This window comes from Phoxinus phoxinus, assembly GCF_949152265.1.
Source record: "Phoxinus phoxinus genome assembly, chromosome: 3".
NCBI lineage: Eukaryota > Metazoa > Chordata > Actinopteri > Cypriniformes > Leuciscidae > Phoxinus > Phoxinus phoxinus.
In genome coordinates this window covers 17,547,078-17,561,130 of record NC_136878.1, presented here as the reverse complement: position 1 = coordinate 17,561,130, position 14,053 = coordinate 17,547,078, and the positions used below count along the sequence as shown (strand labels likewise).

The 14,053-nt window shown below is 40.6% G+C and overlaps 1 protein-coding gene across 1 annotated transcript in view; it reads left to right on the top strand.

The window, feature by feature from the left end:
• LOC306994787 (uncharacterized protein) overlaps positions 1-14,053 on the top strand; it is a gene marked incomplete at its 5' end in the record, with an annotated part of 39,192 nt that overhangs the window by 23,353 nt on the left and 1,786 nt on the right. The window contains 5 exons of the mRNA XM_079605589.1: positions 4,607-4,757; positions 5,382-5,541; positions 5,661-5,888; positions 5,999-6,262; positions 12,944-13,063. Coding sequence (XP_079461715.1) covers positions 4,607-4,757; positions 5,382-5,541; positions 5,661-5,888; positions 5,999-6,262; positions 12,944-13,063 — 923 coding nt within the window. The remainder of the gene's footprint in view (positions 1-4,606; positions 4,758-5,381; positions 5,542-5,660; positions 5,889-5,998; positions 6,263-12,943; positions 13,064-14,053) is intronic.

Sequence of the window (14,053 nt, the reverse complement as noted above, 5' to 3'; positions counted from 1 at the left end):
GTGTTGCAGGGGCATGACCATAGACACAGTAGGCTGCTGTTCAGAACTCATCAAGGTTGTAACTGTTTTCAGGGGCTTCAGTACCTGACATACATCTTCCAGAACAGTCACATCATGATCAGAGAGGGTGATAAGGTCTTTTGCATTTTTTTATGTCTTTTTCTGCAAGTGCAGAATAGATAGCAGCTTGTTGCTCTAAATAGCGTGTGATCATGTCATCATAGCTGGAGTTCCACCTTGTAATGACATCTTGAACCAGCTTGTGAGGAGGAAGCTGAAGCATGTCTTGTTTTGACTTTAAGACGGCTGCTGCAGTGGTGCTTCTGTGGAAAAAAGTGACCACCCTCCTGACTCTGCCCAAAAGACGGGAAATCTGGTTTACTCCCAACCCCTTCTGGGAGGCCAGATTCACGGTGTGGGCAAAACATCCAATGTGTGGAGACAATCCAGCTGCATCTGAGGCATTGACAAGTTCTTTGCATTATCAGTTGTCACAGGAATTGTTGCATTTTGTCTGTTCAACTTCCATTCCAGTAACACTTCCCTCAGCACTTCTGCTAAATGTTCACTTGTGTGAGCTTCATATATGGGGCGAGTTTGAAGTACTGGATTTTGAATTTCCCAGTCATCATTAACGTAATGCGCTGTGACAGTCATGAAGCTGTGTTGCTCTGGAGGTCCAGCAATCTGTAGTCAAGGCAACTAAATGTGCGCTGCTCAGACCTTCAATAACTTTCTCCTTTACATTATTGTACATGGAGGGTATCACCGTAGCTGTGAGATGCGTTCTACTTTCGTAGCGCGCGGTTCTAGCACGCTAATTAAATGCCTAAAACCGGAGTTTTCCACCACTGAATAAGGTCGCATGTCCGCAGCTATAAATACTCCTAGCGCGCTTGTAATTGCCTTTGCACGTGTTGAGTTACTTGGAAGTTTTATTCCAAATGAAGACGGGAGAGTAGTTTGTGTTACACTTGTCGGTTTAACAGATAAATCTATGTTTTTGTGGTGCCTGCGGAGATGCCCTGCCATGTTAGTCGTGCTGCCAGTGGAATAATGTGGTATACGTACATAGCAGAGCTTGCAAACTGTGTTTTTTTTGTCGACAACACGAACGTTGTCAACATAGCTCACTGGAAATCCAAAATACTTCCACACCGGCGACTTCAGTGAAAGAGGAGGGGGTTCAAGTTCTGTCGACGTCTCTCTTGTGTCTGCAGTTGCCATGCTATCGTTTGGCTGGTTGTTTTAGCGGTTAGGTTGACTCGCAGCACTTCAACACGCGTGTTTTTTTTTTCTTTCTTTTTTTCGCTTGGCAAACCGAGCTGACGTGAGATGGGGGCGTGGCAGCATCGACAATTCCATTTTATGATTCGATAATCGAGATTGAGCATGAATTTCGATCGATTTCGATTTAACATCGAAATTGTGACACCCTTAAAAAAAAAATATAATAATAATAATAATAATAATAATAAAAAAAAAAATATATATATATATATATATATATATATATACACACACACACACACACAAACATATCAGGCAGGCAAATTATGAAGAATGATTTGTTTTGTTTTTAAGAATGACAGTATGGTGAGTAGGCCTACAATGTACTTGGGTAATATAATCATTACCCTTCACAGACTCAGCAGTTTCAGACGTATGCTCTCTTATAAGCATCCCTTTTAACAATTTAATCTTTGTACTGTTATTTGCAATTAGAAATATATATTAGAAAATAATCAAAAAGGCAATAAGGTTGTCAAGCGTGAACAAATATAAACACTTATCAACACACACTACCCTAATAGGCTGGTCATCTCAAGACAAAGGTAACTATATTCATAACATGTTTTTTTCAAACTTTTTTCAAACGTTCCAAGCCCGTAAGACCCCCGTTCATCTTCGGAACACAGTTTAAGATATTTTAGATTTTGTCCGAGAGCTTTCTGTCCCTCCATTGAAAATTTATCGGTATACTGTCCATGTCCAGAAAGGTAATAAAGACATCATCAAAGTAGTCCATGTGACATCAGTGGGTTAGTTAGACATTTTTGAAGCATCGAAAATACATTTTTGTCCAAAAATAACAAAAACTACGACTTTATTCAGCATTGTATTCTCTTCCGGGTCTGTTGTCAATCTGCGTTCACGACTCCGCAGTGACGCTGCTGACGTAAGACGCTGCTGACGTGTTATCTGGTGCGCCCGAGCTTCGTTTACAGTCTGAGGGAGACGCACAATGTAAACAAAACAATCTTCGCAAACATGTCTGAAGATTTCGACACAGAGGAAGACTTGCATTTTTTTGCCCATCCATATTTATTTGAACCCGAAAACTACACGGACGAGATAACACATCAGCAGCGTAAAAAAAAAAAAGAAAAAAAAAAGAAAATGCGTTGCATTGTACTGTGAAGGGTCATAGCACTTACATACTGTTGTCCTACTGCTAGTTTAATTGCTTCTATTGTTTCTCATTTGTAAGTCGCTTTAAAAGCGTCTGCTAAATGAATAAATGTAAATATAAATGTCTTACGTCAGCAGTGTCACCGCGGACTCGTGAACGCAGATTGACAACAGACCCGGAAGAGAATACAATGCTGAATAAAGTCGTAGTTTTTGTTATTTTTTGACAAAAATTTATTTTTGATGCCAGAAGTGGGCACTCGTGCAACATACGAAATGACGCACATCCGAGTGAACGAGACGGAGGGAAGTAAGCGAGTGAAGGGCATGACAATTTTGGACTGGAACGCAGCCGGGTCATTCTACAGAAACGTCCACTTTTGGTATGGCAAGATGTCTTAAAATTGATTTCTTTTTCTAACATTTAAACTTACACCACATTATTAGATTACCCTTTGACTTTATGAATATGCATAAATTACAGCTTAATGATTTTTTATATTTTTTGTACATTTATTTAAAGACCGCATGTACCATTTTTTTTGTCACTGGTGTTACCTTACTTTTTTGGCAATATTAAAGGTTTTTATGACATATTATTTCAAATTTTTTTCCAGCACATGTAGACAGAGCTAGCGAAAAATAATAATAATGCAACAAATAAGGAGATTATGTTTTATTTATTTTAATCAGGTTTGTTAAAAGTGTGCTTGAATGAGGTTAGTTCATCTGCGCTACCATCTATTTGCTATAACAATAAAAAATATTAGAAAACCAGTTAAAATCAAGTTAAAATCAAGTAATGATGCAATCCTTTAAATCTTAACTTTTGAGTGTAGCAGAATAAAATGGATGTAACATTATTACTATGTCACATGTGACATTGCATTTAATGTGACAGAAAAAAAGACAGTAACACCAGTGACACAATAAAGTTTATCTATAAATGGAAGTCACTGGTGTTACCGGTGTTACCCATAAGAAAGGTGACACCAGTGACAGTAACACCAGTGACAATTTTCATGAAAAATTAATTTTACAAAATGGCTGCTGCAAGGAAACAAACCACATGTTGTCAATCATGGTATACTAACTAAATGAAGTAGTTTAATCAATTTGTATTCTAGTTTTTTTACAATTACCTAACAGTAAAGAAGGTCATACCAGTGACTTCAACTAAAAGCTTCATATGAAATCATGAGATAAATGAGAAGATTTTTGATAACTGAAAAGAGACAGTGGATCTACCATAGGCTTTTCTTCATAGATATTCAGGAAATTGGAAGAAGGAAGTCAAGTGATGTCATCAGTGTGATTTTTATTTCAAAATAAGAGATTTTTGTTTAACGGTAACACCAGTGACACAACTCCAGGGGACCATACTTTCATTATAAATTTTATAATATTTATTCAGCATTTTTTTATATATATATCATTCACATAATATATTTGATAGTTATGTATACATTATTGTATTTTAAATGGTGTAAAAATCTGTTATTGACCTCAAAATACAGCATTTTCCCTCTGTACATGACTGTGGGGACGGGCACTTCTGTGGTGCTTGAAATTCTATATAATTAATAAAAATCAAATATTGCCACATTGATGGCTCAAGACGGTGTAATTGTTCAAATAACATATTGTTTTATTTTAAAATGTAAAAAAAAATTGAACCCTAAAGTGTTTTTTAAGTGTAATATTTCTGTAAAGGCTAGGGACAGAAAAATGGACATTTTCATAGAATGACCCAGCCCTTATATACTGTCTATGGTATCATGTAGACACCGAGACAAGCGCGTTACTATGCACCAAGAGTCAAAAACGGATGTAACGGAGAGAAAACATCGTTTTGACTCAGATAATAAATAAAACGGAAATAATGTCAGTTATTTATTCTTTCTGTGCGGCCCGGTACCAAATGACCCACGGACCGGTACCGGTAGCCTATATATATATATGTGTTTGATTGTGTTTGACTGAAAGAAGAAAGTCACGTACACCTATGGCTTGAGGGTGAATAAATATGGGATCATTTTTGGGTGAACTACCCTTTAAGTCCTTGTCCCATTTTCCCTCGCTTCTGATTTCCTGTCACCTTTCCTCTGTCCCATCTATAAAAGCAGGAAAACCCTTCCAGAATAAAATAATTTGGCTCAATTTCATTAGTTTGCTTTTGATTTCTCCTACTCAGGAGGCGGGATCTCCAGTTATGCAGGTGCCAGAGGAGGAGCAGCCCGTAGCCTTGAGAAATGCATGGAAAAGGCTAAGCAGGAGATCCCAAAGTTGAGACACAAACTCACTTCTGTGTATCTCGGGGCCACAGCAGGCATGAGACTACTGAAGTGAGTCAGAATCAAAAATGCTTACACATATAAGGAATTTTACTTGGTGACAGAAGCTTCCAGTGTACAGATAGAATGACAGCGACAAGACAGATAATAAAAAATATAAAACAATATACAAAATGTGTATGTACAGGTGTTATAATCAAATGTAAGGGAATGTAAATAAGAGGAATTCTGTGCTAAACTAATAAGTAAAATAGTGTTCTGGATTGCACATGTTTATTGCCCAATGGGGGCATTTAACTGTTCATGAGGAAGATGAAGGAAAATATGAGGCCTGAGGAAAGAAAATGTTCTTGTGCCTGGCTGTTCTGGTGCTCAGTGCTCAGCACCGACCAGATAGCAACTGTTCAAAGATGAAATGGCCTGGATGTGAGGGGTCCATGGAGATTTTGCCAGCCCTTTTAGTCTAGGGGTATAGAGTCTGTTCAAATTATGAATATACTCTTATGAGTTAATTATTGTATAGCTTTTCTTAATGTCCACTCTGCATTTTTACAAAACCAACAAAGCAATGCTGTTTCACATCATATGTTCATACACTGAAAAAAAAATCTAAAGAGTGGAATGCTCCTTAATGGATCACAAATAACTAATATACTTGTTTGTCGTATCACACAGTATTTCTAAACCCGAAGAGTCAGGTGAGATTTTGAAGGAAGTGGAAGACAAACTTAAGACCTACCCATTCAGGTTCAAAGGTGCCACTATTTTAAGTGGACAAGAGGAGGGAGCTTATGGATGGGTCACAGTCAACTACCTGCTTGAAAAATTTATCAAGGTATAGACTCAAGTTTTGTTCAAAAATCAAGAAATATTTCAGAGACTAATTTATTGATAATTCCACTGTATAATTGTATGTTTTATGTACATTATCTTTTTAATCCTTAATTTCTCTAGTATGGTTTTGTGGGTCAGTGGCTGTCTCCAGGCAGAGACACTGTTGGTGCGCTGGACTTCGGTGGAGCTTCTACTCAGATCACATTTGTTACTAAACAAACGGTGGAGAACAAAGACAATCTGATGAAACTGAGGCTGTACGGACGAGACTATCAGATTTACACTCAGAGTTTTCTGTGTTATGGCCGAGACCAGGTCTTACTCAAACTGCTGGCACATCTGATCACGGTTAAGTGCAAACCTTTGGACTGGTTGTTTAAATTACCATTAGACAAGGTGATTTGGTAGTATTTAGAGTATAATATCTGATGTTTACTCTTTCTTTATGTGTCTTATAGACTCAGGGTTCAGGCGGCTCCATAGTCCATCCCTGCTATCCTGCAGATTACAATACCTCCGTGAATCTGAGCAGTGTGTTTGACACTCCATGCAATAAAAAACCAACTCCCTATAAACCTGTTGACAACCTGCAAATAAAGGGCACTGGAAACTACAATCAATGCATGGGAAACGTTTCTCGTCTCTTCTCCTTTGATCGCTGTTCTTATTCCAAATGCTCCTTTGATGGAGTCTTTCAGCCAAACATTACTGGGAACTTCATGGTAAGTATATGGTTTTCACTTGCATTATTGTTTTAAATATGTTCTACTGACTTGTAACACTCACAGTTCCATAGGACAAATGATGGTCAATGGTTTTTGCTCTTGCATTCTTCCTCTTATGCAGATGGAACATTCTACCTACTGTAAATACTCTGTTCTCTATAAGACTTAATAACATTGCAACACCGGTACTGAATCTATAGCTTGCAAAAAAGCCAGCGCGACCATTGTAGTCCGATTACAGATTATTAGCTACTAAGTTGGGTTCTCGTTCAAACATTCGCTTGGTATCTCACTATGAGAAACGCCTCGGGCGCGACCGATCCTAGAAGCACAAATCACACCACATCTGTCAGTTGACTGACAGACCAATCACGACAGGGATGCTGGAGTCTTGCCTCCCTCCTATAGCTGTTAGTGGTCCCCACTTTATTCTCGTTCTCTTCCCCTTGAGGATCCTTATAGGGAAGCTGGATCCTCAGCAGATCCTAGCAGAGATTGGCCACTAAACAGTTCACTTGACAAACCGTTGTTTTGGGGTATGTCTCTGAAACAGAGCTATTTTTCCTTATTGTTCCGAATATTCAAAGTGAATATTTTTTTCTGCTGTCTTTTTACTGGTGAGAACAAGGCGGATTCTCATTTTTCATATCTCGAGCCGTTACAGCAAACTTTTCCTTTTCCCCACATTGAGTGGTGTGATGGATTTATGGTGACTGTGAACCCACCCAGCATCTCAGCAAAGGGTGAAGATCCTTCTCGCCCATGTGCTTGCGGGTCTATAATTTCATCCAAAGACTCTCATCCTCTATGCATTGCTTGTCTGAGAGTTAGACGCACACAGGCCGTGGTCGCAAATCCGGAATGCTGCCCCCACTGCTCTCTGTTCCTAGACTGGGTAAACCCAGCCTGATCTGCCGCCGATTTGATTTCGCCCCGCAGATCAGGCTGGAAACCTGTACATTTATTTCTCCTGCTTCCTTTCCAAATTTGTGGGAACCAATCACAAACTGGCTTATTCACCTGGCGCGCTATTGGCGGGTTTAACCCAATGGCGATAGAGAAGCGCACACTCTGATTTACCCGTGTCTCGCACGACCGTCAATACAATTCCGTTTTACGACAATACTCAATGGGTTCTTTAGTTTAGCAAACAAATTGCTCGAGTGGGTGTAAATACCACTCACTTTCATGTTTTTTTTTTTGTTGCACAACCTGCAAAAGTCTGTTGGTGCCATTGCTGCTTCTGCAAACCGCTGATCAATGCTACAATTTGTTGACACGTTTCCTGCCTGGAGTTTTCGCGTCGCTGATTGGTTGAAGGACTATCCAATTGAGTCATTTGAACTATGCCCGTTGATCACGCTTCTTGTGCAGTAGAAATACAGAGCAGACTCCCCAGACCAATGTTCAATCTTAAAAGATTGAGCTTGGTCTGGTGATAGCCAGACTACTCTCTTTTCCCGTTAAGTACCCTTAGACGGGAAACCCTTAGAGCGCAGAATGCGAGTCGTGGCCGCGAATAAGGAGGATCAAAGTTTTTCTGTAGGCTAGCTACCACCCGTGGAGAAAGACGGGCTGCTCAGCAAACCCAGTAGCCTAGGCTTGTTCGACTTGAAGTGGCGCTTCACAGACCGATCGGTTTATGACATCAAAGTCCCGCGAGAGCGTTTGAAAAGCATACGGAGCCGTCTACTCTCTAATCGCTCTCGGGGTATTTTGATGTCATTCACCGATCGGTCTGTGCAGCGCCACTTCAAGTCGAACAAGCCCTTTATCTAGGGAGAGATAATGGATGTAAGACTTGAGAAATTAGATAACGCCGGGCCGTCTGGTTGAGGAACGACCACTGCCTGGAAGACAAAGGACGTTTCTGGAAATTTAGATTTGAACTCTCAAATGTTTTGTATTGGTCTGAGTATAATAAAGAAATGTCTCAAGAGGCTTGGCACAATTTGTAATGAGATCAGTGTCTTTCAGACACTCAGCATTATGTATAATATTTTCCTGAGTCAGGTATACATCTTTTACTCTTTATCTCTGAGCATTTGATGTTTTGTATATTGATTATATTTGAATTGATTATGTAATTGGCAGGCTACATTTACCTGACATAATAAATTGTTACATTTGATATTATTCTGACTTTGAAATTATTTTCCCAAGTAGATTAAGTGAATGCATACTGCAAATCTGCGTCAGATTAGTAATGGACTAACGTCCAGTTTTGAGTGTAGCATAGGGCACACCAACTGCGATTTTAGAATTTCGCCTAATATTTGGCATTAAGTGTAGACCTGGACTGTATAAACTAAAAAGGGAATTTCCGTTCATGAAAGCAAAATGTTGCTCGACCAACCTAAATGAGTTTTCTCTGTTTTAATGTAATGTTACTCTAGCTAAGTGTACGTGGGAAACCATGACATGACCAAACCAAACCAAAGCTACTGCAGAGAAGTAATATTGGTCGGCTTATATCTGTAGTTGTGGTCATGACCTCTGACTAAGAGAGAATGTTATTTTAATTAAAGTCTGTACATATCCATGGGGACTATACAAAACATCGTAGATAGAGTTCATAACCGCCAGAGGAGAACTGGCCCCCGACTGGGCCTGGGTTCTCCCAAGTTTTTTTTTTCTCCATTAGGTCACCTGATGGAGTTTTAGGTCACCATTAGGTCACCTGATGGAGTTTTAGGTCACCATTAGGTCACCTGATGGAGTTTTTCGTTTCCTTGCCACTGTTGCCTTTGGCTTGCTCAGTTGGGGATATTCAATTTAATTAATCAATTAATAATACTATTGATTAGCATTACCAAACATGGATGTTCTATTATTATTTTAATTTAATACTGTGAAGCTGCTTTGAATCTGTATTGTGAAAAGCGCTATACAAATATTCTTGACTTGACTTGACTTGAGAGTAAGCGTGAATGCGACCATCTAAGATATTAGCCCCGCTAAGTTAAGACCCGCGTTAAATGACCGACACAAGGACCTCACAGGGACAGATTCCTAATGAACAGCTAAAATATAAAGTAAAGAGTTGAATAATGTGTAGCTAAACTATTATAAAAATTACCAATAACCTATTGGCATTCCAACCTAAATTCGACGTCGTAATAAAATGGAGTCAGATAAAAGTTGAATTGGATCTAAATTACTTTACCACGTTGAAAAGACAGAAAAGCCAGAAACCTTCACCCCTTATCGGAAACTGTCATTGGACCGATTGGGCAGGTGTCATGATCCTGGTTCTTTCCTTCTCTGTTTTCTTCCCTCTGCCTCCCTCTGCTGGTCATATTATGTCATACCTTCTCTTTCCCTACATTCTCACGCACACGCCCTTTGCCTCTTCCTCTCATTACCGTCAGCTGGCTCTCATGCTCATCTCATCAACACACCTGTTCTCTATCTTCCCCTTATGTCCACGCTATAGTTCTCTCTTTCTTGTCTGTATTGTCGGATTATTGTTTGATCTACATGCAAGTTTACGACTGCTACAGTTACTTCTCTGAAGTTATCCCTTGTCCTGTCCTGTCTTGTTTGTTTGTAAGCGTCACTATTATCTACTGCTGTGTTTACCGCTTCTGTGCTGTATCCAGTCTTCTCCGTGGAGCATAGCAGAGGATTCCTCGTCTCACCTGCGGTCCTCGCCGCGCCGCTCAAGAGCCATCCGGGTCTCCGGCTGAGATCGTCCGTACTCGTTGGAAAGAGCACCAGAACACTGTTCAATTACCTTTTGTGAAGAGACTTTCTGTTTATTCAGCCTGAGTGGCGTTGCCTAATTCATCCATTAAAAGATATTACCTGCTCTCGTCTCTGGACCTCTCTGTTTCCTGACAGCAGGCCTTACATGGACGATATATGACCAGAACTTAAAAATTCTAATACGGGCAGAGGTGAACAAGACAGCCACAGCCAAGAGGCGGGCGACCTTAAACCAGAGTCAAAATAGGGGCAACAGCCCTCACAGAGTCTCTGTAGTACCCCTCTCCATGGAGAGGGGTACTACAGGGCAAAAGAGGAGGGATGGCAAAGTTAACAGTGTGTGAAACAAATAAAAATGTCCCATATGCATCCAGGCAGTAGGCGCACAGTAAATTCTTCAGGTTTGCCTATTGGGGCACAGCCAACGAATGTATGACAGTTCCCTTCAGGCTCTCATTAGCCCTGAGTGTTCAGCAAATGTGTCGAAGCAGCTCTGACTCCCCTGAGAATAGCGGGTCTCAGAGTGTCAGCTTATTTGAATGATCTGCTCCTCTGCGCTCCGTCACGGTAGCAGGCGTAGACAGTTAGAAAAAAATGCCTCATTTAGAGAACTTAGGGTTTAAAGTAAATGATACGAAAAGCTGGCACATGAGAGGTTTAATTTGAGTGTTATGGGTTTGCCTGTGAGGGTGATTGAGACTATTCAGAATGTGAGAGCGGCTTCAGTGCGATCGGCATATGATCGGAAATGGAATGTGTTTGAGCGATGGTGTGCACAAAACACATCGTCCTTTTTTCTCTGTTTCTTGCAGGAACATTTGGATAAGGGTAGAGCCTTTTCGATTGTTAAGGTTTAGGCCAAACTTGCTGCAATTTCTGTGAGCCATGTGGGGATTGACAGGAATACCCAGCCCGATCTCATCCCAAGGCGTCATATACTGACGCTTTTGACAAATCGTCTACATCCAACGCACATGGCACCTTTTAGCGTCAATATGAGACGCAGATAGATATGGGCCAGAAGGCGCCTCCTAGCGGTCTAACCCTAACCCTACCCCAGACCTAAACCCAACCATAACCGAACAAAGCTCTGTGCGTGTCATATTGACGGTAAAGGGTGCCATGTGCGTTGGATGTAGACGATTTGTCAAAAGCGTCAGTATATGACGCCCAAGAATGAGAATGCGTTGGAATACCATAGGTCAAAACCCGCTCATATGCAGGTTTATGAGAGATGCATGGTGTTTGAACAGGGTTTCAAAGCCACTGATTCGGCTGTGGAATCTGACTGTGGTCCTTAAAGCACTATCTCGGCCCCCTCAGCCTAGATAGTAGTGATTTAAAGCTACTTTCGACTACGAAGCGGGTTAGTGAACTTCATGCTTTGTTGATTCATAACTCGTGTATGCAGTTCGCTATGGATTACTCGGGAGTAACTCTCAAAACTTCCAGCGCTTGTGCCTAAAGACAGTAAGCTTGCGCCTGCAAGGAGGTGGATTTACTGGCTTTCCATCCACAGCCTTTTTCACCATCGGAGAATGAGCTGCTTCAAGGCTTGTGCCCTGTCCGTGTGTTGCGTCACTATTTGGACAGAGTGAAAGCATAAAGGAAGAGTAATCAATTATATGTTTCATGGGCTACCAGGGGTATGGCTAACTCATGGGCACTATTTAAGGGCATGCCAGTTCGGGACATATGAGCGGCAGCAAGTTTGACTTCCGCCTCACACATTTGTCTGATTTTATAGACAGGCTCATCACTGGCTCATTCCATCTTAATTGTGTAAAACAAAAACCCTCGTTCACATATATACCCATTCTATTCGGAGATTGGGTTTTGTGTTTGCTAAGTAGTCTACATCACTGCGTTGGTTGACATGCCTGCTTCGGACAGCATATCTGCAATACGGGAGTTGTTTATATCCCATAGTGAGATACAAAGTCAATGTTTGAAAAAGAACTTTAGGTTACTTACGTGAGGTATCTAACCACACTTCCCTCCTTGCAGTTGCACAGAGAAAAGATATGCTGAGAATGAAGGCTAGCAGCGATACGATATATATTGTGGAGGTGGGACTCCTATTCTGTCAACTGACAGGTGTGTTGTAATTGGTGCTTTCAGGATCGGTCACACTTGAAGGTGTTTCCCATAGTTCCCATAGACTCATGTTATCAGAAAACTGGGTTTATGTATAGTAACAAAGTTTTTTAGTGAATCAAAAACATACAGTGCAGTCAGTGTGGTCTGACACCCACATTATTGATTCTTATGAGTCAGGTTCTTTTTTCAGCAAAAACAGAGTGCTGATTCACTAACGAATGAATCGAATGAATCAATTATCTTTAGTAAATAAAACATACAGCTCAATCAGTGTGGGTTGACTCCCAAATGAATGACTCTTACGAGCCGGTTCTTTTTAGTGCATCAAAAACATAGAGCGCAACCAGTGTAGTATAATTCCTTAAAGGTGGGGTATGTAATTCTCTTTTTTGGCCATTTTTTCAAAATCACTTAAAATCCTATTCCTAACCCACTTACAGCCACTGAGTTAGAAGCACTGAAATAAAAATGCAATTTAGCAATTTAATCATCTGTGGAACGGGCAGGACTCGAAAAACTCCAGCCAATCATTTCCAAGACCACCTAGAATCATTGGACAGTAAGTGCGTCAATCAAACGGTCGTACCACCCCCCCCTCCCCCCATCCATGTCCATGTTCTTTGAATGGGTGGAGTCAAAGGAAAGAAGGTAGGACCATTTGAGTTGTGTATTTTCAAAATCTGCCAGCCGTTTTGCAAATCACATACCCCACCTTTAACGAATGACTAAGTAATAATAAAAAATGTTAATGAATCAAAAACAATGTGGTCCGACTAATGAATGTCTCTTATGAGCCATTTTTTTTTCGTGAATCAAACACTGTAAAGTGTTAAATGCTTTACGATTCCCATCTCTCCTTATTTGGCACAGGCATTTTCTGCATTTTTCTACACTCATGAGTTCCTCCAAAGAGCTGCAGGCATCACCATCACATCTCCAGAAGATTTAGAGGAAGCTGTCCATGTCGTCTGCAACATGAGCTTTCAGGAGGTAGGCCTACCATCCTGTTGAGTTCAAACATTTTAATGGAGTCATGACCTGTAATTTTCACTTTTCCACGATAATCAATGTATGTTATGATTGCCTAACGATTATAAAATGGCCGGGAAGCCGATATTTAAAAGTGAAGCGTTTGTTTACCCCAGGGTTCGTATTCGTAAACCAGCCCACGTGCACGCGCACTCAAACACGAGATAACAGGCTTGTTTGAGATGAGCAAAATCTGCGCAGAACCGATCACCGGTGATCACCGCGAGATGCATGCCGGTTAGAAATGTGTCCGACTGCGTTCCGCCTGGCTCTGATGTCATGCTGACGTATGTCAAAAATCTCTCGCGAGCGCAAGGCACACCTGTCGGATTCTGCAGTCGAGCGCAGTTGCTCTCCACCGACTGCGCGGTTCAAAAGCATGATGGGAAACGACTTGCTGACGACACAGCTTAATGCTCATTGGTTTAAACAACCGTGATGTATTGTTCTTTTTTTAAATGTTTGAATTTAAAACTCTGATTTCGTGTTTTTATGTGTATAAATTATGTGTGAGTATTCCCAAACTCTCTGACAGTGCAATCTCTATGGATTATGTGATTATGCCATTTTTATATTTAAAAAAAAAAATATATATATATATATATATATATAGGCCATATATAAAAACACGTCTGTAGTAAAGAAACAAATGATTGATAAACACGTAGCCTATTTGGAGTGGGATTGAATTAGTGCTTTGGGTGTCTTGTTCATTATATTTATTTTCATATAAAAGCAACAGAACTTAAATTACATCCAGTTTATTACCAACACTGTGCACGAGCGTGAATTCCGTGAATCCCGCGATATCCATCTTTGATCTTACAGCTGTCAGATCCATGGTCAGATCCACTGTGAGAAGAGAGAACTGTCCGGCTTGCCTGCGCTTTTTTCACTCCTCCCCTCACTGCAGCCGGCTACTCTCGCATACAATTCAGGCGAGGCAAGGCG